The sequence below is a fragment of the Melanerpes formicivorus genome, unplaced genomic scaffold (assembly GCF_026170545.1).
Source record: "Melanerpes formicivorus ecotype bairdi unplaced genomic scaffold, bMelFor1.0.p_v2 SCAF_259, whole genome shotgun sequence".
NCBI classification, from domain to species: domain Eukaryota; kingdom Metazoa; phylum Chordata; class Aves; order Piciformes; family Picidae; genus Melanerpes; species Melanerpes formicivorus.
The window spans coordinates 285,774-310,531 of NW_027142611.1; the positions used below are offsets into that span (position 1 = coordinate 285,774).

The 24,758-nt window shown below is 63.7% G+C and overlaps 2 protein-coding genes and 1 long non-coding RNA gene across 3 annotated transcripts; all 3 read right to left on the bottom strand.

The window, feature by feature from the left end:
* Nucleotides 1-2,901: 2,901 nt before the first annotated feature.
* On the bottom strand, nucleotides 2,902-4,503 carry LOC137458551 (uncharacterized). The gene is made up of 4 exons (XR_010991819.1): nucleotides 4,075-4,503; nucleotides 3,859-3,954; nucleotides 3,656-3,730; nucleotides 2,902-3,414 (listed from the first exon to the last, which is right to left on the bottom strand). It is a non-coding gene; the product is annotated as an uncharacterized lncRNA (long non-coding RNA).
* A 102-nt stretch (nucleotides 4,504-4,605) lies between these two features.
* LOC137458553 (uncharacterized) lies at nucleotides 4,606-9,252 on the bottom strand. The gene is made up of 5 exons (XM_068169985.1): nucleotides 8,938-9,252; nucleotides 8,067-8,287; nucleotides 7,056-7,581; nucleotides 6,494-6,643; nucleotides 4,606-5,131 (listed from the first exon to the last, which is right to left on the bottom strand). Exons 3-5 carry the CDS (start codon nucleotides 7,445-7,447, stop codon nucleotides 4,741-4,743), a joined length of 933 nt encoding a protein of 310 aa, XP_068026086.1. The 5' UTR covers nucleotides 7,448-7,581; nucleotides 8,067-8,287; nucleotides 8,938-9,252; the 3' UTR covers nucleotides 4,606-4,740.
* LOC137458557 (kinesin-like protein KIF18B) lies at nucleotides 8,852-14,017 on the bottom strand. The gene is made up of 11 exons (XM_068169989.1): nucleotides 13,984-14,017; nucleotides 12,505-12,958; nucleotides 11,828-11,985; nucleotides 11,304-11,408; nucleotides 10,915-11,025; nucleotides 10,556-10,753; nucleotides 10,244-10,420; nucleotides 9,922-9,996; nucleotides 9,691-9,803; nucleotides 9,273-9,387; nucleotides 8,852-8,887 (listed from the first exon to the last, which is right to left on the bottom strand). Exons 2-11 carry the CDS (start codon nucleotides 12,803-12,805, stop codon nucleotides 8,852-8,854), a joined length of 1,389 nt encoding a protein of 462 aa, XP_068026090.1. The 5' UTR covers nucleotides 12,806-12,958; nucleotides 13,984-14,017.
* Nucleotides 14,018-24,758: the final 10,741 nt, after the last annotated feature.

Below are 24,758 nucleotides of genomic sequence, written 5' to 3' on the forward strand. Positions count from 1 at the left end.
TCTGCTGCTGGGTGCCTGGGAGAAGAAACCAACCCCCACCTGGCTACAACCACCCTTCAGGGAGTTGGAGAGAGCAAGAAGGTCTCCCCTGAGCCTCCTCTTCTCCAGACTAAACAGCCCCAGGGCTCTCAGTCTCTCTTCACATGGGAGATCCTCAAGTCCCCTAAGCATCCTCCTGGCTCTCCCTTGGACTCTCTCCAGCAGGTCTCTGTCTCTCTTGACCTGGGGAGCCCAGAGCTGGACCCAGGATTGCAGATGTGGTCTGAGCAGGGCAGAGCAGAGGGGGAGCAGAACCTCCCCAGCCCTGCTGGCCACACTTTCCTTGCTGCACCCCAGGACCCCATTGGCTCTCTTGGCCCCCAGGGCACATTGCTGTCCCATGCAGAGCTTGTCCACAAGGACTCCATGGAGCTGCTCTCCAGCAGGACAGCTCCTAACCTGTCCTGGTGCCTGCTGTTACTCCTCCCCAGATGCAAGACCCTGCTCTTGTCCTGGCTGACCTCCCTGAGGTTTGCCTGCAGCCAGCTCTCAGCTCTTCCAGAGTTCCCTGGATGACAGCACAGCCTGAGGGGTGTCAGCCACCCCCACCCCCCAGTTCTGACTTCAGCACCTCACAAGAATTAAAGATGATTGGTGAAACTCAGGTGGTTGACACCTGAGCAACAAATGATTTGGCATTCTGAAGGTCTCAAAAGAACCTTGGTTTGTTTTGCCCTTTCCCTGAGGACTCCTAGCTGATCTTGCCCTGTCTGCAAGCACAGGTAGCATGAAGATTGATGTGAGAAACTCACCTTGTGTGGCTGGCAGTGGGAGAGGTTATCAAATTGCTGGCTGTGAGGCACAAGGGGAAATGGTTTGGAACAGGGGATCAAAAGAAGTGAAGAGAGTATTTCGTTGTCTGGAGCTCCTCACAGGAGCCCTGAGCAGCATCCAGGCTCCCACAGGCAGCACATCCTTGAAGAGGTTGAAACAGGACCTGGGAGTGCTGGGGGGCAGCAAGCTCTGCATGGGACAGCAATGTGCCCTGGGGGCCAAGAAGGCCAACGGGGTCCTGGGGGGCATTCAGGGGAGTGTGTCCAGCAGAGCCAGGGAGGTTCTCCTCCCCCTCTACTCTGCCCTGCTGAGACCCCACCTGGAATATTGCATCCAGCTCTGGGCTCCCCAGGTCAGGAGGGACAGGGACTGCTAGAGAGAGTCCAAGGGAGGGCTGCAAGGCTGCGGAAGGGACTGCAGCAGTGCCTGGGGAGGAGAGGCTGAGAGCCCTGGGGCTGTTGAGTCTGGAGAGGAGAAGGCTGAGAGGGATCTGATCAATGGCTATCAAGAGCTGAGGGCTGGGGGTCAGGAAGGAAGGGACAGGGACAGCCTCTGCTCACTGTGCCCTGGGATAGGCCAAGGGGCAATGGATAGAAACTGCAGCACAGGAGGTTGGGGATGAAAGAAGAGAGCCCTTTGGTTTCAACTTCCCCCTGTGAAGATGAGTGGGGCTGCCTGATCCACAGAGGCTAAGAAGAAGAGCCCCAGAGCCCCTGCGATGATGGTAGAGAGGGGGAAGCCAGACTAGAGCCCAGGCCAGGAGGAATGGCCTGGCCCAGGCAACCCCCGAGGGAGCCCCAGCCCCAGGGTCCCCCAAGGGGAGGGAAAAAGCAGCCAGAAAAGGTCTGAAGAACCAAAAACCAAACCTTTAGTGAACAACACAAACAGAGGGGGGAACCGCGCCGCAGAGGGGAGGGGACAGGGCCGGGAACCGCGAAGTGGGGTAGGGGGAACCGAGCTGCAAAAAGGGACGGGGCCGGGACGCTGCGGACGGGACGGGGCCGGGGCCAGGGAAGCCGCGGACGGGGACCGGGGTGGGGACCGGGGCAGGGACGGCGCGGACGGGGACCGGGGGCAGGGACGCGGCGGACGGGACGGGGCCGGAGGCAGGGGCGCGGCGGACGAGACGGGGGCAGGAACAGGGGGCAGGGACGGCGCGGACGGGACGGGCCCAGGGACCGGGGCAGGGACGGCGCGGACGGGACGGGCCCAGGGACCGGGGCAGGGACGGCGCGGACGGGACGGGCCCAGGGACCGGGGCAGGGACGGCGCGGACGGGACGGGCCCAGGGACCGGGGCAGGGACGGCGCGGACGGGACGGGCCCAGGGACCGGGGCAGGGACGGCGCGGACGGGACGGGCCCAGGGACCGGGGCAGGGACGGCGCGGACGCGACGGGCCCAGGGACCGGGGCAGGGACGGCGCGGACGCGACGGGCCCAGGGACCGGGGCAGGGACACGGCGGACGCGACGGGCCCAGGGACCGGGGCAGGGACACGGCGGACGGGACGGGCCCAGGGACCGGGGCAGGGACACGGCGGACGGGACGGGCCCAGGGACCGGGGCAGGGACACGGCGGACGCGACGGGCCCAGGGACCGGGGCAGGGACACGGCGGACGCGACGGGCCCAGGGACCGGGGCAGGGACACGGCGGACGCGACGGGACCAGGGACCGGGGCAGGGACACGGCGGACGCGACGGGACCAGGGACCGGGGCAGGGACACGGCGGACGCGACGGGACCAGGGACCGGGGCAGGGACACGGCGGACGCGACGGGACCAGGGACCGGGGCAGGGACACGGCGGACGCGACGGGACCAGGGACCGGGGCAGGGACACGGCGGACGCGACGGGACCAGGGCCCGGGGCAGGGACACGGCGGACGCGACGGGACCAGGGCCCGGGGCAGGGACACGGCGGACGCGACGGGACCAGGGCCCGGGGCAGGGACACGGCGGACGCGACGGGACCAGGGCCCGGGGCAGGGACACGGCGGACGCGACGGGACCAGGGCCCGGGGCAGGGACACGGCGGACGCGACGGGACCAGGGACCGGGGCAGGGACACGGCGGACGCGACGGGACCAGGGCCCGGGGCAGGGACACGGCGGACGCGACGGGACCAGGGCCCGGGGCAGGGACACGGCGGACGCGACGGGACCAGGGCCCGGGGCAGGGACACGGCGGACGCGACGGGACGGGGGACCAGGGACCGGGGCAGGGACACGGCGGACGCGACGGGACGGGGGACCAGGGACCGGGGCAGGGACGGCGCGGACGGGACGGGACCAGGGACCGGGGCAGGGACGGCGCGGACGGGACGGGACCAGGGACCGGGGCAGGGACGGCGCGGACGGGACGGGACCAGGGACCGGGGCAGGGACACGGCGGACGCGACGGGACAGGGGCAGGGACGGGATGGGGACCGGGACCGCGGGCAGGGACGCCGCCGCCGGGACCTCCAGCTTGGGCTGGGGTCCTGGCTGCTGAAGTTTTCACTGGATGGGGGCTGGAAGGAGAGAGGTTGCTGCCGAAGCCTGGGAGCACTCTGGGGCTCCTCTTGCTGCACTGCCGTTCACAGGGCCTGAAGGATGCTCCGGGGCTGCAGAGAGAGGAGAGAAGGGCAGCAGGCAGCTCTGGGGCACAAGCAGCAAACGCAGCTCCCTTCCTGAGGCACACCCAGGCACTGGCACCTCCCTGCTCTCCCGCCCTCCCCCCAGCACCAACCATGCCCCTGCCAGGGCTTTGCCTCGCAGCTGGCACAGGGCTGGCACAGCAGCAGGCTGCAGGCTGCCGCGGGGCAGGGCTCACTCCTGGCTGAGTGGTTCCCAGGGCAGCCTCACCTGGGCTGCAGAGGACAGGGCAGCTCTGTTCCTGCTCTGGAGTTCCACTGCCCACTCTCCGGGGGGCAAAGGGCTCTGGGAAAGGCAAAGAGGCCATTGGCACCCAGCCAGGCTCAGGGCAGAGGCCACAGGCAAGGTGCAGCTGCAGCCATGGAGCAGGGCCCACACTGGGGAGCACAAGCAGCTGCTGGCAGCTCTCTCACCTCTCAGCTGCCTCCTGCTTCAGGGCAGAGGCTCTGCAGTCCACAGGGAGCCTGGGCACAGAGGGTGTCCGTGGGGCACAGGCCAGCTTGCAGGGCCTGCAGGCAGGGCAGAGATGGTTAGTGCCAGGGGGGATCCTGACTGCCCCTGGCACGGGGCTGGGAGGCACCTGGGTGCTGCGTGGCTCCCTCCCTGGGGGCCAGGGGTCGCACTCGCACCGTGACGGCCACGGCGCCCTCCTGGGGGGAGGGACCAGCACCATGGCGGCGACGACGACGCAGGGCTGAGGGCACTGCCCCTGGGGTCCGCACAGCACCGCTCCAAGGACAGCACTGGCTGAAGAACACAGCTCCGGGCTCCAACGTCCTGAGGGCGCACTCTCGGGAGAAAAAAAGGTCAGGCAGGGAGGGGAAGCGGCGGAGGGGGAGCCGCAGGCTGGAGAAAGCCTGGACACCCCCAGCCCCCCACCCGGGACCCTGCTCCCACACCCCCCCTGTGGTAACTCCCACCGGTACCCCGAGAGCTGCCCTTCCAATACCCTCCAGCCCTACAGGTTCCCAGCGTCTGCAAGGATCCCTGGGGTCCCCACAGCCACCCTAACGCTCCTACAACCGCCCCGGGACGCCCCCACATCCAGAGCCCTGATCCCTGATCCCCAACCCCCTCCCCACGCCCACATCCCCGGCCTCTAGCCCTCCCCGGCGCCCTCCCCAGCTTCCCCCCAGCGCTGCCACCGCCGCCTCCAGCACTCCCTGCCTCCCCCAGCCCCCGCTCCCCGCAGCCGTCCCCATCCCTCTGCCTCGCCGCTCCCGGGGCCCCAGCGCTACTCACCGCCGCCTGCGCCGCAGGGCTTCAAACGCTGCCGCCGGACACGCCCCCTGCGCTCACTGGCCGGTGCCCGAACGCAGCCCCCCATTGGCTCTCGAACGCCGACAGCCCCGCCCCCTCCCGCCCGCGCAGAGCACCATGGGAGCCGTAGGCCGCCGGGGCCCGGCCGCCATCTTTGCCCTCAGCCCCAGCCCTGCCCTGGCAGCTTCTCCTCCCAGCTCCCTGCCGGCAGCTCCGGCCCCGACCAGCCCCCGCGGCCAGCCCAGCGCCGCCTGCCCCTCAGCAGCGCTGAGAAGCCAGCACCGGGCACCCACCAGGGCCCGCACGGGGCACGCCCAGGGCTGTCCACACCTCCCCAGGGGCTCTGCTCTCTCACCCGGGGCTGGAGGCACTCTGGGGCTGCTCCTGCTGCGCTGCTGCTCAGAGGGCCTGAAGGATGCTCTGGGGCTGCAGAGAGAGGAGAGAAGGGCAGCAGGCAGCGCCGGGCACACCCAGGCCCTGGCAGATACCTGCTCTATTGCCCTCCCCCAGCACCAACCATCCCCATGGCAGGGCTCTGCTCCAGCTGGCACGGGGCTGGCACAGCAGCAGGCTGCAGCCACCCCCCAGCACCAACCATCCCCATGGCAGGGCTCTGCTCCAGCTGGCACAGGGCTGGCACAGCAGCAGGCTGCAGCCACCCCCCAGCACCAACCATCCCCATGGCAGGGCTGTGCCTCCAGCTGGCACGGGGCTGGCACAGCAGCAGGCTGCAGCCACCCCCAGCACCAACCATCCCCATGGCAGGGCTGTGCCTCCAGCTGGCACGGGGCTGGCACAGCAGCAGGCTGCAGCCACCCCCCAGCACCAACCATCCCCATGGCAGGGCTCTGCTCCAGCTGGCACGGGGCTGGCACAGCAGCAGGGCTCACTCCCAGGGCAGCCTCACCTGGGCTGCAGAGGCCTTGGCAGCTCGCTGCCTGCTGCGCAGCTGGGGGATGCGGCTCCGCTGTCCACCCCCGGGGGGGCAAAGGGCTCTGAGGGAGGCAAAGAGGCCATTGGCACCCAGGCAGGCTCGGGGCAGAGGGCACTGGCAAGGTGCAGCTGCAGCCATGGGGCAGGGCCCACACTGGGGAGCACAGGCAGCTGCTGGCAGCTCTCTCACCTCTCAGCTGCCTTCTGCTTCAGGGCAGAGGCTCTGCAGCCCACAGGCAGCCTGGGCACAGAGGGTGTCCGTGGGGCACAGGCCAGCTTGCAGGGCCTGCAGGCAGGGCAGAGATGGTTAGTGCCAGGGGGGATCCTGACTGCCCCTGGCACGGGGCTGGGCCCTGCCCTGTCCCCATTTCCAGCTCTCCTCACTCTGAGCTATTTGCAGAGCCCCAGAAGCAAGGAGGTCTCCCTGGGGGTGTCCTGCACCACCAGGGCCAGGTGGGGCTCAGCCTCTGCACAGCCACAGGGCTCCAGAAGAGCCAGAGCCTCTTTGCTGCACCAGCCAAAAGCCACCCCAAAGATGCCCAGGCCCCCAAGGGCACAGCCCTGACCCCCAGTGCCAGCAGAGCAGATGCCCAACCTGCTCCCAGCCAGCACTCCTGAAGCAATCTGGAGGATGCTCCAGGGCCAAAGGGAGGAGCAGGAGCAGGAAAAGCTTCCCTTGGAATGCTCTCTGCCCTGTGCAGCCGTGCCCAGGTGAGCTCAGCCTGTGCCTGCTGGCCAAGTGCCTCCTGCCCACCCTCTGCCCTCCACAGAGCTGCAGCCATCCCCACAGGAGGCACCCAGCCATGGAGGGCAGGATCCCCCAAGCCACAGGGAAGGCCCCAGGGCAGCACTCACTTGGGCACCGAGAGGGCATCCTGCTTGTGCTGCCAGCCTGGGGGCTCCAGGCCCCTGCAGCCCAAGGGCTCAGGGCTGCTGCCTGAGGCTGGCAGCCTGCAGACCTGGTAGGTGACATTGAGCTCATGGCTCCTGGCAGCAGCTGCAGCCCTGGGGCAGAGAGAGACAGAGCCAAGGAGCAGTCAGGGGCTGAACCTCAGCCCCTGGCACCCAAGACAGGCTCAGCACCACCAGCAGCACCTCTGAGCCCCCTCCTCAGCTGGGGCACAGCCTGGGGGGAGCTCTGGGCCAGGCAAGCTTTGAGGCAGAGCTCATCCCTGGGGCAGCTACGTGCAGGAGGAGGGGGCACACACTGTGCCAGGGCAAGTGGCACACAGGGGGGCCTTCTGCTTGGCTTTTTCTCTTCAGCAACCCCTGCCCAGGTGAGCTCAGCCCACTGCTGCCCACCCCCCAGCCCTGTGCCCCCTGCCCACCCTCCCTCCCCACAGAGCCGCAGCCACCCCCCCAGGAGGCACCCAGGGGGTCCCCAACCCCGCAGGGAGGGCCCCAGGGCGGCACTCACTTGGGCACCGAGAGGGCATCCTGCTGCCGGAGGAGGTCCTGGCTGGGGGGCTCCAGGCCCCTGCAGCCCGGGGGCCCAGGGCTGGCTGAGGCTGGCAGCCTGCACACCTGGTAGGTGCCATCCAGGTCAGGGCCTGGGGGCAGGGCACAGCCCTGGGGAGCTGCCAGCGGCGCCAGGGGCAGGCGGCTCCGGGAGAGCCTCTCCGGGCACAGGCTGGAGCCGCAGGGCCAGGCTGGCAGCGCCACAGGGGCTGGGGGGGCTGCAGCCGGGGGGCAGGGGCTGGGGGGGCTCTGTGCCGCCCTGGCAGCCTCTGCCGGCTGCCCACTCGGCCGCCGGCGTTTGGGCCGCGGGGAGAGGCTGCAGGCAGAGGCCGGCTGGGCAGGAGTTGGCATCTCAGGGGACCTCCTCCTCTTCCCGATGGGGCTGAGGGCCAGCAGCCTGGCACTGCTGAGCGCAGCCAGGTGCTGCCAGCCTGGCAGGGGAGAGCTGGTCACGGGGGCGCCAGGCACAGCCACGCAGCTCTCGGCTGGAGGAGCAGAGCAGAGACCGAGTCAGCTCCCTGGCTGCAGCTCCCAGGCCCTCCCCCCCCTGCCCCCCACCCCCCTCAGCTCTTTGCTGGGACTGCCCCAAACCACACCAAGCCCAAGAGCCAGCACCAACCATCCTGGGCCCAGAGCAAGTGCCCCGGGGCAGGGCCTGGCCTGTGCCCAGCAGCAGCCTCTGCAGAGCCAGGCTCTGCTGCTGGCCTCATGCATGGGCACCGAGGATGAGGAGGAAGAGCTCAGCCCTGCCCAGACACAGGCTGCCAGCAGCCAGGCCACAGCTGGGCTGAGCGGGGCAGATGCAGCCCAGAGCAGTCACCCACAGGAGATAAAGGCAGGCTCAGCCCCCACTGGGTGCCAGGGCAGGAGAAACTTCTGCCCCTGCCCTGTGCCCACAGCTGGCAGCTGCCCCCCACCACCCCCCAGCCCTGCAGCAGAGCCTGGGACAGAGGAGAGAGAGGGCACCAACCTGGATCCTCAGCAGCACTGCCCTGCTGGCTCCTCTGGGCTGGGCTGGCCCTGCTGGCCTCTGCAGCCCTCCCTGGGGAGGAGGCCTGCTCCTGGCTGGCAGCAGCCTCCTGAGGGGCCAGGGGCTGCAGTGCCTCAGAGGCCACAGCAGCAGCAAGGAAGCTGCCAGCCTGGGGCAGGGACTGCTGCTCTGGGGAGGAGCTCCTGGCAGCAGCTGCAGCCCTGGGGCAGAGAGAGACAGAGCCAAGGAGCAGTCAGGGGCTGAACCTCAGCCCCTGGCACCCAAGACAGGCTCAGCACCACCAGCAGCACCTCTGAGCCCCCTCCTCAGCTGGGGCACAGCCTGGGGGGAGCTCTGGGCCAGGCAAGCTTTGAGACTGAGGGGTGCCCAGGCTGGCACTGCAGGACCTGAGCTGGGAGATCACCTGTGGGCTGCAGGGCACCCAACAGCAGCCCCAGAGCTGTGCTGGGCCTCAGGCACACAGCACAGGCAGCCTCCCTCGGGAGACCTTCCCCCTGCCAGGACATTGGGGCACAGACAGCAGCAGGTGGTGCCAGGGCAGCACCTCGGGGAGCAGAGGCAGCAGCAGAGCCCTGGGGGAGGCAGCTCCAGGCCTGGCAAGAGGCACTGAAGGCTCTCAGCTGCTGTGCCTGGAAACCTTCCCTGCTGACCCTTCCAGGGGAGCTTCTCCCCTGGGACTGGCTCTCTAGGAGCCAAATCCCACCTCAGAGGGCAGGCACTGCTCTGTAAGCCAAGGCCTGGGCCCTCCCCCACCTCCAGCACCCTCAGGGGGCTGCACACCACAGGAAGGTTGAAACTCTCTGAGCAGCCAGGAGCAAGTGGCACAGGGAGGGGGCACAAGGACACTCACCCCTCTGGCTGGCTGGCAGTCAAGCCCTGCAGGAGGGGGGCTGCTTCCTTTGCTTCCTGCTGCACATCTGCCTGCTGGATGGCTGGGGCAGACCTTTCCTCTGCAGCCTGCAGCAAGCCCCCAGAGCAGCATCAGGCCAGAGCTGAGCTGAGCCTGGGCCCCCAGCTGCCCCTTCCCTGCCAGGCTCAGAGCTTTCTCCAGCACTCCACAGCCCAGCACCTGCTGAGCCCAGACCTCCCAGAGCAGCTCAGCTCCTGCCCTCTCCCAGCCTGCCCAGTGCAGCCCAGCAAGGTACCTGAGCTGGGTCCCATCACCAGGCCAAGCCCTCCTCTCACCTCCTCCAAGGCCAGCTGCAAGGCAGCAGGACACCCAGCTGCCAGCTCCTGCTGCTCTCCAGCACTCTCCCCACCAGGGAGCTCCAGGCACGCCTCGGGCGCAGCCTCCTCCACCCTACACAAGTCACAGCAGCAGCCCCTGAGCCAGGGAAGAGCCTCTGGGGAAGCCATCCCTTGGCCTACCAAGGTTTGGGATGGAGCCAAGGGCAGCTTTGGCCTTTGTCCCCCAGCTCTGGGGGCTGCCAGGCTCCTCACTCCAGCTGGGCAGCGGAGAGGCTGTGGCACAGCAGCAGAGCAGCTCAGCTGCGTCCTGGCAGCCACTTGGGCTGCAGCCAGCAGCCAAACTCTGCAAGCTCCTGGCCCTGGGGGACCCCAAGGTGCCAGCCCAGGCTCCCTCCCTCCTGCCCAGCAGCCTCACCTGGGCAGCTCCAAGGGGCTGGAGCCGAGGGCAGGCAGCGGCTCTGGCGCCTGGCTCTGTGCCCCGCGGGCAGCATCCTCATAGGCACGGAGCTTGGCCTGCAGCTCTGCCACCTGTGAGCAAGGGGCAGCCCTGGCTCAGAGCATGCCCTGAGCCCCAGCAGCTCAGCAGGCTGGGTGCCAGGCAAAGCAGAGCCGCAGACAGAGCCCAGCCCTGCCCCCGGCAGCTCACCTCCGCTCTCAGCTGCGCACACAGCACAACGTACGGACAGACGTGGGAGTCCGGGCTCGGCAGGTTGCTCTTGAGCTGCGGGGAGAGGGAGGAGCGGAGCTGAGAGCAGCACCGGGACAGCTCCTTCCCCTCCGCTGAGGCGGCAGCGGGGCAGCTCCTCAGCCTGCCCTGGGCTGGTGGGGCCCGAGGGGCTGCAGCTGACTCTGAGAGGGGCTCCAGAGGCAGCCCGGCTGCAGCAGGGAGGCAGCAGCCCGCAGCAGCCTGCCCCAGGCTCCTTCCCGGGCAGCCCCAGCAGCTGCCGGCCGCGGGGCGAGGTGCTCACCGAGACCTGGATCTCCTTGGCCCTGCTGGCATACTTGAGGGTGTTGAGGGTGTCCTGGCAGCAGAGCGGCGAGGGGCTGAGGGCAGCCAGCATCAGGGTGCGGCAGTTGCCGCCGATGGAGTCCTTCAGCAGCCGCGTCAGCTTGCTGTCCCGGTACGGGACGTGGCTCTGCTTGCCCTGCCCGGCACAGCGAGGCTCCGCTCAGGGGCTGGCCCTCGGCTCCCAGCCCCCGGCTCCCAGCCCCGGCCAGGCCCAGCCCACGGCAGCTCTGCCGTGGGGACGGCGCTCAGGGCCCCTCAGCGGCAGCCTCACCTTGGCCCCAGCCAGCGCCTGGATGACGCTGAGCAGGGCCAGCAGCGAGCGGTTGATGCTGGCTCCCTCCCGCAGCCGCTCGCCGCTGGTCTTGGCCACCGCGGCTCGCTCCGAGCCGGCCAGGTCGACCAAGCTCATCTTGGCCACCCGCACGGCCCCAGCGAGGCCCTCGGCGCGGTCCTGCTGCTTCACGTAGACCTGGCAGGGCACACAGAGGGCAGGCTGCAGCTCCGCAGGGCGCTCGGGCTCGCCGCTCGCAGCCGCGGCAGCAGCCCTGGCACGCCGGCCCTGGCACAGCATCGCCGCCTGCCCCCCTCCGGGCAGCGGTGCCAAGGGCTGCCCCAAGCACCACCCCTCACCTGCAGCACGGCGTGGGAGCGGGAGGAGGAGGCGTTGGCATCGGTGGCATGCTGCGTGCGGTTCCTGCTGCCCCCGAGCAGCATCTGCAGGAGCTGCTCTGCCGAGCTGGGCTGGCGGGGAGCAGGCAGAGGGCAGGGATCAGCGCAGCCCCGGCACGGGCACCGAGCGCCCACAGGCTGAGGCCTCCTGCGCCCCTGCAGGGCTCCTCTGGCCTCGGGCTCAGCGCTGCTGCCAGCCGGCACCCACCCAGCCGGCACCCCCGGGGCCCCGCAGCCCCTGCCCCGGGGCCCCGCAGCCCTCCCCTCCCCCTCCAGCTCCCCCGGTCCCAGCTGGCACCCCTGGGGCGGGCACAGCGCTGCCCACACCTTGTGCCTGCTTCCACCCCCACCTGCTGGATGGAGAGGCCCTGAACCACAGCTCCTCTCTCAGGATCCTCCCGGATGGGCAGAGGGCCCTTGGGCTCCAGCAGGTCACGGATCTGCTCGTTGTAGACCTGCAGCAGGCAGCTCCAGCTCAGGATGAGGCTTGGGGCCCCAGAGGGCAGCAGGCAGAGGAGCTTGGGACCCCAGGGCCTGCTGCCCACCCAACAGCACCTCTGGCACCTGCCGCCAGCAGGAGCAGCTGAAGGTGCCCTAAGGCAGGGGACAGCTCAGGAGGCTTCAGCAGCCAGGCACTGAGCCGCTGCTCCTCCAAAGGCCTTGCAGCCAGGAAGCCCTCATTGCCCTGTGGCCCCCAGCTCCAGAGGGGGCAGGCCAGCAGCACCAGCCCAGCAGCCTGGCCAGGGGCAGCCTGCTTCCAGTCTGGGGCTGCCCTGGGCACAGCTGGCAGCACAGGGGTAGCCCTGGCACTACAAGCCCAGACCTTGGAGGTGGTGGCCTGGCAGCAGGAGGGGCACAGCTGGGCACAGCCTACCTCCAGGTAGGAGACCAGGACCTCGCAGCTCTTCTGCTCCTGCCTGGCCTCCAGCCTCCTGAACAGCTCCTCCATGGTGAGGTAGATGATGCCAGGGCTGTTCTCCGAGCCCAGCATGGTGTAGGTTTTCCCTGCTCCGGTTGCTCCGTAGGCAAACACTGGGAGGAGAAAGGGAGGAGCCCTGAGAGCAGCCTCCATCGACAGCAGCACTGGGGGGATGCTGCCAGCTCTGCCTCAGCTGGGGACACAGCCCCAAACCCAGCTCCTGCTGTGGGGCACTGCTGCCTCCCACTCACATCCTGTCCAGCAGGGCCCCCGAGGCCCTCTGCACCAGCCTGCTGCCCAGCCTGCACAGGGCTCCCAGCTGATGCCACCCCACAGGCAGGACTCCACACTCATCTGGGCTTGTCTCTGCTCTCCTCTTGCTGGCCTGGGCCCTGCCTGCCCCCAGAGCCCTCGGATGACATCTCCAGGCCAGCACTGGCCCTGTCCCGGCCCCAGCTTGGTGCCAACAACAAGGTCAAGGCTTTCTCTTTCTGCAGAGCCGCTGCGTCCCCACTGCTGCCACAGCCGCTCAGGGCTTCTGGAACCAACCCCCAGCTCTGCTGAGCCCACCCAGAGCAGGGGCAGATGGGCAGGAGCTCCTGCAAGGGCCAGAGCAGGCTGCTAGGGCTCACCAGAGCAGTTGTAGCCGTCGAGGAGAGTATCGACCATCTGGCGGGTGGTGTGCTGGAACACCTCCTCCTGGGTGGCCTGCTCAGCAAAAACCCGGTCGAAGAGGAACTTCTGATGTTTGCCTGGGTTCTTGCCGCGGCCAGCAGGCAGCACACCGCCGGAGGCACCAGGGTCGAACAGGAGGGTGTGATGGTCGACCACCCTCAGCAGCGGGTGCTGCGCGGCTCCCTCGCCGGGGGCCGGGGGTCGCACTCGCACCATGACGGTCACGGTGCCCTCCTGGGGGGCAGGGGCCGCCGCCATGGCGGCGGCGGCGACGAAGGTGACACAAGGCTCAGGGCACTCCCCTTAGGGTTCGCACAGCACCGCCACAAGAAAAGCACCGCTCGAAGGAAAGCGCCGGCTGAAGAACACCGAAGAACACAGCTCTGGGCTCGAAAGTCCTGAGAGTGCACTCTGAGAAGAGACAACAAGGGTCAGGCGGGGAGGGGAAGCGGCGGAGGGGGAGCCTGAGGCTGGAGAAAGCCTTTACCTCTCGAGCCCGGAGCCTGCTCCCGAGCCCTGCCGGCCCTAACCGCCGCCGCTGCCGCCGGGGCTGCCGTTACACCCCCCCAGCCCTGCGCCTTCTCCCCGTCCGGAAGGAGCCTGCATCCCCTGCGGGTCCTCACAACCGCCCCAACGCTCCGACCCCACCGCGGGTCCCCAGAGCCCCTCCACAGCCTCGGCCGCGATCCACCGGCCCCGGCCCCGCCACACTCCCCCGGGCCCGCAACGCTCCACAGCCTCGGTCCCGCAACGCTCCCCCGGCCCCGGCCCCGGCCCCGCAACGCTCCACAGCCTCGGCCCCGCAACGCTCCCCCGGGCCCGGCCCCGCAACGCACCCCCGAGCCCGCCCCCGCAACGCACCCCCGGGCCCCGGCCCCGCCACGCTCCCCCGGGCCCCGGCCCCGCAACACAACGCTCCCCCGGCCCCGGCCCCGCAACACAACGCTCCCCCCGGCCCCGGCCCCGCAACACAACGCTCCCCCGGCCCCGGCCCCGCAACGCTCCACAGCCTCGGTCCCGCAACGCACCCCCGGCCCCGCAACGCTCCCCCGGCCCCGGCCCCGCAACGCAACGCTCCCCCGGGCCCGGCTCCGGCTCCGCAACGCTCCACAGCCCCGGCCCCGCAACGCTCCCCCCGGCCCCGCACCCAGCACTGCCCAGGGCGCTTCCACCGCCGCCTCCCGCAGCCCGCCGCAGCCCCGCAGCCCCCACAGGCTGCCCCTGACCTCGCAGGCTGTCCCGGATCCCGCAATGCTGTCCCGGATCCCGCAATGCTGCCTCAGCCCCGCAGCCCGCCTCAGCCCCGCGGAACCCGCAATCCTGCCTCAGCCCCGCAGTCCCCCGCAGTCCTCCCCTGCCCTTCCAGGCTGCCCCCGGCCCCCGCAGCCGTCCCCATCCCTCTCCCGTAGCCCTTGGGGCACCGGAGCGCCTCTTACCGCTGCTTTCACCGATGAGGGCTCAAACAGTCCCGCCGACCACGCCCCCTGCGCTCATTGGTCAATCGTCGAGCAGAGCCTCCCATTGGCTCTTCAGCAACGCGAGCCCCGCCCGCTCCCGCCCACGAGCCCCGCCCGCTGCCGGCCGCTCCGCCCGCGAGCCGCGGCCGCTCCGCGCAGTGCACCATGGGAGCTGTAGGCCGCCGGGGCCTGGCCGCCATCTTTGCCCTGAGGAGCCAGCCCCGGGCACCCCTCAGGGCCTGCAAGGGGTCCCCGGCCCCGGCCCCAGCCCCAGCGCTGCCCACACATCGCCAAGGGCTCTGCTCTCCGAGCCGGGGCACGGAGCACTCTGGGGCTCCTCTCGCTGCGCTGCCGCTCAGAGGGCCTGAAGGCTGCTGCGGGGCTGCCGAGAGAGCAGAGAAGGGCAGGAGGCAGCGCTGGGCACAAGCAGCAAACGCAGCTCCGCTCCTGCCGGCTGCCACAGTCCCTGTCCCGAGCAGAGGCTTTGCTTCAGAGGGCAGCTGGCAATCAGCTGCTTAACCCAGCCCCACGCTGGCCCCGAGCTCCTTGCCCAGCTGCTGCTCGTGGGGCAGGAGTTGCAGTAGGGAACCAGAGAGCTGCAGGGCAGTGCTGAGAGGTTCTGCTCTTGAATCCTGCCCTGCAGGTCCTGACCTGCTGCCCTGGCTCTGCTGCAGGCACCTGGTCCCCATCCTCACTCCCAGCCTGAGGCATAGATTGCTCTGCCTGCCCTGCTGCCTGCATCAGCTCTGTGCCTGCTGCCCACCCCCGGGGGGCAAAGGGCTCTGAGGAAGGCAGAGAGGCCATTGGCACCCAGCCAGGCCCGGGGCAGAGGCCTCCCTGCAGCCCCATGTCCCCTGGGTGCCAGCTCTGGGGACCCAGAGGCTCTGGGGAGCAGAGGGCTGGTGGCACTGAGGCTGCTGGATTGCCTTTCGTGCCCAGCCAGCTCTGTGCCCTTGGGGCTGTCCTGGGCCGCTGGCAGCAGTGCCAGGCAGGGCTTCTGCCCACACAGACAGCTGCTCTGGGGCACCGAGGTACCCCACAAGTGGCACTTGGCATCCCCACCCTGCCCCCCAGGGACAGCCCCAGGGACAGTGGCTGTGCCAGCCCCTGGGCTCAGGGCACCTCCAGCCCCACAGACTCCCTGAAGGCCCCCAGGGGGCACAGCCCTCACAGGGTAGGGGACAGTGTGGGGGCTTCGGGCTGCCCCTGAGCTGCCAAGCAGCTCCCCAGGGATTCCTCTTTGCCCAGCTCCTCCCCAGCCAGGATCCAAGCACAGAAAGTGTGGAGTCTCCTTCTCTGAAGCCTTTCCATCCCTGTCTGGATGTGTTCCTGTGGTTTGGCTGTGGTGCTTGGGGCTATGCTTGAGGGGTGACCCTTGCAGAGCAGGGTTCTGGGTTGGCCTTGGTGACCCTGAGGCTCTTTTGCAACCTGAGTGTTTCTGTGACTCTGTGACTGGCAGTGTGGAACCACAGCATCCCAGGTCTGTTGAGGGTGGAAGCAGCTCTGCTCCTTCTGATGTCATTAGAATACACAAACACAGCTCCTGGCCCACAGCTGCCCAGCTCCAAGGCAGACCATGCCTTGGGCCCAGACCCCACCTCAGGCACTCCTCCTTGGGCATGAGTGGAAGCCTTACTCTTGGGGGCAGGAGGGGTGGAAAGAGGAGGAGTTTGGACACAGGCAGGTGTGAAGCTGGTTATAACAGAGGTCTCCTTTTCAATGGGACAGGTTACAACAAGAAGAAGAAGAAGAAGAAGAAGAAGAGGCTGCCACAAGAAGGCAAAGAATACCCAGGAGGAAAGCTTTCCCCACCAGGATCCAGAGAAGATCAGAAGGAGCAGCAGGACTGCACCAGAGAGACAGCTTTGGACCCTCACAGTGGTGGTAGCCATAAACTTCTTCCTCTCTTCACTTGACCTTTCCACCTTTCTCCTCTCACTTTTCCCTACCTATTGCACACCAGCTTATGGGCAAACAGTGCCAGAGGGCACTGCCAGCAAGTCTGCTGCTGGCACCAAGCTGGGAGGAGTGGCTGACACACCAGAAGGTTGTGCTGCCATGCAGCAAGACCTGGACAGGCTGAGAGCTGGGCAGGGAGAAATTTGATGAAGTTCAACAAGGGCCAGGGGAGAGTCTTGCACCTGGGAAGGAACAACTCCATGCAGCAGTACAGGCTGGGGACTGAGCTGCTGGAGAGCAGGGAAGGGGAAAGGGACCTGGGGGTGCTGCTGGATGGGAGGTTGAGCATCAGCCAGCAATGTGCTCTGGTGGCCAAGAAGGCCAAGGGCATCCTGGGGTGGGTTAGGAGGGCTGTGGTGAGTAGGTCAAGAGAGGTTCTCCTCCCCCTCTGCTCTTCCCTGCTGAGGCCACATCTGGAATCTTGTGTCCAGTTCTGGGCCCCTCAGGTCAAGAGGGACAGGGAGCTGCTTGAGAGAGTCCAGCACAGAGCCACAAAGATGCTGCAGGCAGTGGAAGATCTTCCTTAGGAGGAGAGCCTGAGGCAGCTGAGGGCTCTGGAGCTTGCAGAGGAGGAACCTGAGGGTGAGCTCCTTGCTGTGGCTAAAGCTGTGCAGGGGGAGTGCCCAGAGGCTGGAGCCAGGCTCTGCTGGGGGATGCCCAATGGCAGCACAAGGGGCAGTGGTGGAAGCTGAGGCAGAGGAAGTGCCATGGAAAGAGGAGGAAGAATTTTTCCCCTGTGAGGGTGAGAGAAGCCTGGAGCAGGCTGCTCAGGGGGGTTGTGGAGTCTCCCTCTGTGGAGCTATTCAAGACCTGCCTGGCTGTGTTGCTGTGTGAGCTGCTCTGGGTGCTCCTGCTCTGGCAGGGGGGTTGGCCTGGATGAGCTCTGGGGGTCCCTTCCCCCCCTGGCATTCTGTGATGACACAGTGAAGGTTCACTGTTGATGGCAGTGAACCCCTGGTGTAGTCTCCTGAGTTGTTGCATTTGAGATCACTCTCACAAAGCACCACCAGTCCCCTGTCTGGACCATGACTCACATCCACAGCTCTCTGAGATACTTCCAGGGATGTGACTCTACCACCTCCCCAGGCAGCCTTCCCTATGATTCTATGATTCAAGGGCTTGCTGTGCACTCTCTCTGCCAGATTACATCTTAGGAGGACTTTCAGTGACCACAGCCCTGGCATGACACCTGCCCTTGCTCATTGCAGGCTCCACTCCCTCAGTTATGGCCCATAAGGAGTTGCTTGTGGGAGCTATTTCATTTGGAGGGGAAGCAGACATCTCTAATGAATATTTCCTTTCTTTTGGAGCTCCTGACACAAGGAGCTGGTCTGTAATTAGTTACTGGTGGTTTCCAACAATAAGTCTTGCAGCAGCAAGGAGGAGGAAGCTATGTCCTGAAGAATTTAGTAGCTAGAGGATTCCTGAAGGAGATTGACCACATCCAAGTGCCAGGTTCTGCACATTGGCCACAGCAACCCCAGGCAGTGCTACAGGCTGGGGTCAGAGTGGCTGAGAGCAGCCAGGCAGAGAGGGACCTGGGGGTGCTGGTGCACAGCAGCTGAACATGAGCCTGCAGTGTGCCCACAGGGCCAAGAGGGCCAAGGGCATCCTGGCCTGCATCAGGAGTAGTGTGGCCAGGAGGAGCAGGGAAGTCATTGTGCCCTGTGCTCAGCACTGCTTAGGCCACACCTTGAGTCCTGTGTCCAGTTCTGGGCCCCTCAGTTTCAGAAGGACATTGAGAGACTTGAAGGTGTCCAGAGAAGGGCAATGAAGCCAGGGAGGGGTCTGGAGCACAGCCCTGGGAGGAGAGGCTGAGGGAGCTGGGGTTGCTTAGCCTGGAGAAGAGGAGGCTCAGGGGAGACCTTCTTGCTCTCTGCAACTCCCTGAAGGGAGGTTGTAGCCAGGTGGGGGTTGGTCTCTTCTCCCAGGCAAGCAGCACCAGAACAAGAGGACACAGTCTCAAGCTGTGCCAGGGGAGGTTTAGTTTGGAGGTTAGGAAGAAGTTCTTCATAGAGAGAGAGATTGACCCTTGGGATGTGCTGCCCAGGGAGGTGGTGGAGTCCCCATCCCTGGAGGTATTCAGGAGGGGATTGGATGTGGCACTTGGTGCCATGGTCTAGTCATGAGGTCTGTGGTGCCAGGTTGGACTTGATGATCCTTGAGGTCTCTTCCAACCTTGGTGATACTGTGAGCCTGTGATACTCTGATGCTGTGATACTGTGAAGTTTCTCAATGTCCTTCTTAAACTGAGGGGCCCAGAACTGGACACAGGACTCAAGGTGTGGCCTAACCAGTGCTGAGCACAGGGCACAATGACCTCCCTGCTCCTGCTGGCCACACTCTTCCTGATGCAGGCCAGGATGCCATTGGCCCTCTTGGCCACTTGGGCACACAGCAGACTCAGGTTCAGCTCCTGTCCACCAGTACCCCCCAGGTCCCTCTCTGCCTGTCTGCACTCCAGCCACTCTGTCCCCAGCCTGTAGCTCATTAGAGAACATTTCTGGTCCCTGACAAAGCAGTAAAAGCTCTTATTACCAAAACTGCCCAGGGATTCTTTCTTTGCTCACATAGCTCTGCTTTCATTTGGGGGAAACTGGAGGACAAGGTTAGTAGATTGACTTTTGTTCAGCTAAGTGCCATAAATTGGACCTGAGTGCTCCTGTATGGCTGGTTTCCATCACTGCAGACACTGAAGGCTTTTGAGGAGGCATGGGGGTGCACTAGAAGAGCATCAAGCACTCAGGTCCTAATAAATCTGGGGAAAAAGTTTTGTTTCCACCTCAGCTTCTCTGTTCTGTGGTCTGACAGTGCCTCCATCCAGGGCAACATGAAGACTTTGAAGCAGGCAGAATGTTTTAGGCTAGCTTGGGTCATTAAGCATGCATTCCAGACACCAGTGGCACGTTAGCACTTGGGGTCAACACCTGCTGATGGCATCAGGATGTTTGCATCTCCTCTGAGCCCTCCATAGTCATGGCTTAGAGACAGTGTGTTGGATTGGACGGGCTTCTTCTGGTGTTCATAGAAACACAGAATCAGCCAGGCTGGAAAAGACTTCAGAGATCATCAAGTCCAACCTGTCACCACAGGCCTCATGACTAGACCATGGCACCAAGTGCCACATCCAATCCCCTCTTGAACACCTCCAGGGATGGGGACTCCACCACCTCCCTGGGCAGCACATCCCAATGGTGAATGACTCTCTTAGTGAAGAACTTTCTCCTCACCTCCAGCCTAAACCTCCCCTGGCACAGCTTGAGACTGTGTCCTCTTGTTCTGCTGCTGGGTGCCTGGGAAAAGAGACCAACCCCCACCTGGCTACAACCTCCCTTCAGGGAGTTGGAGAGAGCAAGGAGGTCTCCCCTGAGCCTCCTCTTCTCCAGGCTACACTACATTCTTGTAGTAAGATCCCCATTGCCCATCTATGGTGTAGGCTAGATGATGTATGCCTTCAAGGACCACAGATGAAGGTAAACCCCAGGAAAATGCTCCCTTCCCTCCTTCCTATGAACCCCCAAATGCACAAAGCCTCTTCTTAATTCTTGCTGCATTTCCTTTTCACTTGTCAGCACTTGCCAGAGGGTTTCAGACTTTCACATGAATTTACCAAACTATAGAGCAGCCACCTGCTGTCCTCCTGGGTCCCACTTTGGTTGGTGACTGTATGCTGGGGGTTTGCTTCCTGTGGCTTGAGGCTTGCTTCTTTGGGGCTTGGGGTTTCCTTCCTTTCGACTGGGGGTTTACAGAACCAAGGGCAAGGTCCTGCAGCTGGCTCAGGGCAATCCCAGGCACTGCTAGAGGCTGGGCAGGGACTGGCTGGAGAGCAGCCCTGAAGAAAAGGCCTTGGGGGTGCTGGGGGAGGAGAAGCTCAAGAGGAGCCAGCAGGGAGCACTTGCAGCCCAGAGAGCCAAGCAGAGCCTGGGCTGCAGCAAGAGAAGTGTGGCCAGCAGGGCCAGGCAGGGGATTCTGCCCCTCTGCTCCACTCTGCTGAGACCACAGCTGCAGCTCTGGGGCCAGTGCTGGAGCCTCTGTGCCAGGAAGGCTCTGGAGGTGCTGGAAGGTGTCCAGAGAAGGGCCACGAGGAGGAGCAGAGGGCTGGAGCTGCTCTGCTGTGAGGACAGACTGAGGGAGTTGGGGTTGTGCAGGCTGGAGAGAAGGCTCTGAGGAGACCTCATTGTGGCCTTGCAGGATCTGCAGGGGGCTCCAAGAAAGCCGGGGAGGGACTTTTGAGGGTGTCAGGGAGGGATAGGACTGGGGGGGATGGAGCAGAACTAGAAGTGGGGAGATTGAGACTGGCTGTTAGGAAGAAGTTGTTGGCCATGAGGGTGGTGAGAGCCTGGCCCAGGTTGCCCAGGGAGGTGGTGGAAGCCTCCTGCCTGGAGGTGTTTGCAGCCAGGCTGGATGTGGCTGTGAGCAACCTGCTGTAGTGTGAGGTGTCCCTGGCCATGGCAGTGGGCTTGGAACTGGCTGAGCCTTGAGGTCCCTTCCAGCCCTGACACTTCTGTGATTCCTTCCTTTGGGCTGGGTTATTTTTGTTTGTGGTTTTCTCTCAGGTGGTCCTGCTCTGAGCAGGGGCGGGGAGCTGGAGTAGATAATCTTTCAAGGTCCCTTCCAACCCCTAGCAGTCTGTGATTGTCATTGGACCTTCACCCCACTCACCATCAACCTGCTTTTTGAAGTAGTCTTTGATATTTCTCCATCACTTCCACAACAATATTAAGGCTTCTGATTATTTTCCCTTTTGGTCATGGCTGTGTGACTCAAACCATTGAGCAGCTGCAGTACATCCCATAAATGGCCATTCACTTTAAGAGAGCCCTTCCAATGCTCTAGGCAACTGAGCCTAGAGCAAGCTCTGCCCCACTCCCCTGATGAAAATTGAGTTTATCCCTCGTTCCCTTTGACCCTATAAAGTGCATCCCCAGGACAGGCTCTTCTGAAATGAGTTGTATGTGGTCCTAAGTTATCTTTTAGGTTGGGACTAGGAGCTTGGCTTGGGTTAGGTATCTTGGAGCCACTGGGAACAAGAAAATACTATTGGCACTGTTAATGTACAATATTAATGTGCAATTTTATTCCTTTGGAGTCTCTCCTACAAAGAAGGCATTGAGGGGCTGGAGCAGGTCCAGAGAAGAACAACAAAGCTGGTGAAGGGTCTGGAGAGCAGGGCTGGTGGGGACGGCTGAAGATACTGGAGGTGTTCAGCCTGGAGAAGACCTCCTTGCTCTTTACACTTCCCCAAAAGGAGGCTGAATCAAGGTGGGGCTTGGTCTCTTCTCTCTAGTAACAACTGATAGGACAAGAGGCAATAGCCTCAAGTTGCACCTGGTTAGAGATCAGAAGAAACTTCTTCACTGCAAGGGGTTTTGACCACTGGAAGAGGCTGCCCAGGAGGGTGCTTGAATGCTCATCCCAGGAGATGTTTCAGAGATGTGGTGCTGAGGGCCATGGCTTAGCACCAGACTTGGTATAGAATAGGATAGGATAAAATATAGGATAGGATAGGATAGGATAGGATAGGATAGGATAGGATAGGATAGGATAGGATAGACCTGACCAGGTTGGAAGAGAACTTCAAGATCATCCAGTCCAACCTATCACCCAGCACCAGATAATCAACTAAACCATGGCACCAAGTGCCTCATCCAGGCTCTTCCTAAACACCTCCAGTGATGGTGACTCCACCACCTCCCTGGGCAGCACATCCCAATGGCCAATCTCTCTCTCTGTGAAGAACTTCTTCCTCACCTCCAGCCTAAACCTCCCCTGGCACAGCTTGAGACTGTGTCCTCTTGCCCTGCTGTTGATGATTGTTGGACTCAACGACCTTAAAGGTCTTCTCTAAGCCACACATTCCACGTGATTCCACATAGTCTGTGTCTGTTCACACCTAAGATGCTTTCACCTATTCTAAGTCAGTCCCTATCCAGGGCAATTCCCTTCCAGCCTGCTGTTTCTAGGAAGAGGAAGCACAAGTTGCACATAAAAATCAGCATTCTCCTTGAAAGAGCTGCTAAGATGCACTCAAAAGAGATTAGGAGAACATAATGAACCCCTCTGATCATCAGGAAAAGTGAGGTGTTTGGCAGTAAGGTGTTTATGGCCAGCTAGGTAGCTGGCTTTCAAATCCTCCTGCCATAAATTATTAATTACCTGAATGCTTAATTCTCTACATGCCCCAGGAGGGATTGCAGCTGTGCCTCTGTTTTGGTACAAGCTGAAGGATTGCCTTTTGCTGCCTCTGTAGCTCATCTCTTTCCCAAGTTTGGAGCTACTTGCTTACCCCTTAGCAACCAAATGGATCCATTTGTTAGCAATGTTTTCTCCATAAGCAAAAAGATGCTCACTTAAATAGCTCATTTGCATACTTCTCAGATCTCGGTTCTGCTAAAGCCATCATCAGGCTGTTAGCAAAACTGCTCTGAGCCCCAGGTGGCACTAAGGAGTCTGTCAGAGGCATATGTCAGGAGTGGTACCCACAGCAACGTTTCTAATGACCTTTGGGTGACAAACATGCAGGCATCAGCACACTAAAGAAAAAGTAAAGCATCATTTACAATCACTCAGTGATTTCAAGACAGTTGGAGGGTTTGGAGTTCTTTCTTTGCTTTTGGGGCATTTTCAGTGTGAATTGTTAGAGGAAAAGAGGTTCTGTGCCCAAGTGATTGAGGCAAACAGCAGGATCTCCTCTCCTCTCCTCTCCTCTCCTCTCCTCTCCTCTCCTCTCCTCTCCTCTCCTCTCCTCTCCTCTCCTCTCCTCTCTCTCTCCTCTCCTCTCCTCTCCTCTCCTCTCCTCTCCTCTCCTCTCCTCTCCTCTCCTCTCCTCTCCTCTCCTCTCCGAACCTCTCCTCTCCGAACCTCTCCTCTCCGAACCTCTCCTCTCCTCTCCGAACCTCTCCTCTCCTCTCCGAACCTCTCCTCTCCGAACCTCTCCTCTCCGAACCTCTCCTCTCCGAACCTCTCCTCTCCGAACCTCTCCTCTCCTCTCCGAACCTCTCCTCTCCGAACCTCTCCTCTCCGAACCTCTCCTCTCCTCTCCTCTCCGAACCTCTCCTCTCCGAACCTCTCCTCTCCGAACCTCTCCTCTCCTCTCCTCTCCTCTCCTCTCCGAACCTCTCCTCTCCGAACCTCTCCTCTCCTCTCCGAACCTCTCCTCTCCTCTCCTCTCCTCTCCTCTCCTCTCCTCTCCTCTCCTCTCCTCTCCTCTCCTCTCCTCTCCTCTCCTCTCCTCTCCTCTCCTCTCCTCTCCTCTCCTCTCCTCTCCTCTCCTCTCCTCTCCGAACCTCTCCTCTCCGAACCTCTCCTCTCCTCTCCTCTCCTCTCCTCTCCTCTCCTCTCCTCTCCTCTCCGAACCCTCTCCTCTCCTCTCCGAACCTCTCCTCTCCTCTCCTCTCCGAACCTCTCCTCTCCGAACCTCTCCTCTCCTCTCCGAACCTCTCCTCTCCTCTCCGAACCTCTCCTCTCCTCTCCTCTCCTCTCCTCTCCGAACCTCTCCTCTCCTCTCCTCTCCTCTCCTCTCCTCTCCTCTCCTCTCCTCTCCTCTCCTCTCCTCTCCTCTCCTCTCCTCTCCTCTCCTCTCCTCTCCTCTCCTCTCCTCTCCTCTCCTCTCCTCTCCTCTCCGAACTCTCCTCTCCTCTCCTCTCCGAACCTCTCCTCTCCGAACCTCTCCTCTCCGAACCTCTCCTCTCCTCTCTGAACCTCTCCTCTCCTCTCCTCTCTGAACCTCTCCTCTCCTCTCTGAACCTCTCCTCTCCTCTCTGAACCTCTCCTCTCTGAACCTCTCCTCTCTGAACCTCTCCTCTCTGAACCTCTCCTCTCTGAACCTCTCCTCTCCTCTCCTCTCTGAACCTCTCCTCTCCTCTCCTCTCCTCTCCTCTCTGAACCTCTCCTCTCCTCTCCTCTCCTCTCTGAACCTCTCCTCTCCTCTCCTCTCCTCTCTGAACCTCTCCTCTCCTCTCCTCTCTCGAACCTCTCCTCTCCTCTCCCTGCACTCTACCTGGCACCCACAGCTGTTGGTGATTCTTGACTACTTGACTGTCCCCCACAGCAAAGTCCTGGCCAAGCTGTCAGCCCCTGGCTGGGACAGCAGCTCTCTGAGCTGGGTTAGGAACTGGCTGGAGGCTGAGCCCAGAGAGTGGTGGTGAATGGTGCCACAGCCAGCTGGCAGCCAGGCCCCAGTGGTGTGCCCCAGGGATCAGTGCTGGGCCCTGTGCTCTTTAACATCTTTATTGGTGATCTGGATGAGGGGATTGAGACAGACATCAGCAAATTTGCAGATGACACCAAGCTGGGAGCAGATGTTGGTCAGTTAGAGGGCAGAAGGGCTCTGCAGAGGGGCCTCAACAGGATGGACAGATGGGCAGAGTCCAAGGGCAGGAGATGGAACACATCCAAGTGCCAGGGGGCTGCACTTTGGCCACAGCAACCCCAGGCAGAGCTACAGGCTGGGGTCAGAGTGGCTGAGAGCAGCCAGGCAGAGAGGGACCTGGGGGTGCTGGTTGATGGTAGGCTGAACATGAGCCTGCAGTGTGCCCAGGCAGCCAGGAGGGCCAATGGCATCCTGGCCTGCATCAGGAAGAGTGTGGCCAGCAGGAGCAGGGAGGTCATTGTGCCCCTGGACACTGCACTGGTTAGAGCCACACCTGGAGTCCTGTGTCCAGTTCTGGGCTCCTCAGTTTAAGAAGGACATTGAGAGACTTGAAGGTGTCCAGAGAAGGGCAAGGAAGCTGGGGAGGGGTTTGGAACAGAAGCCCTATGAGGAGAGGCTGAGGGAGCTGGGGTTGCTTAGCCTG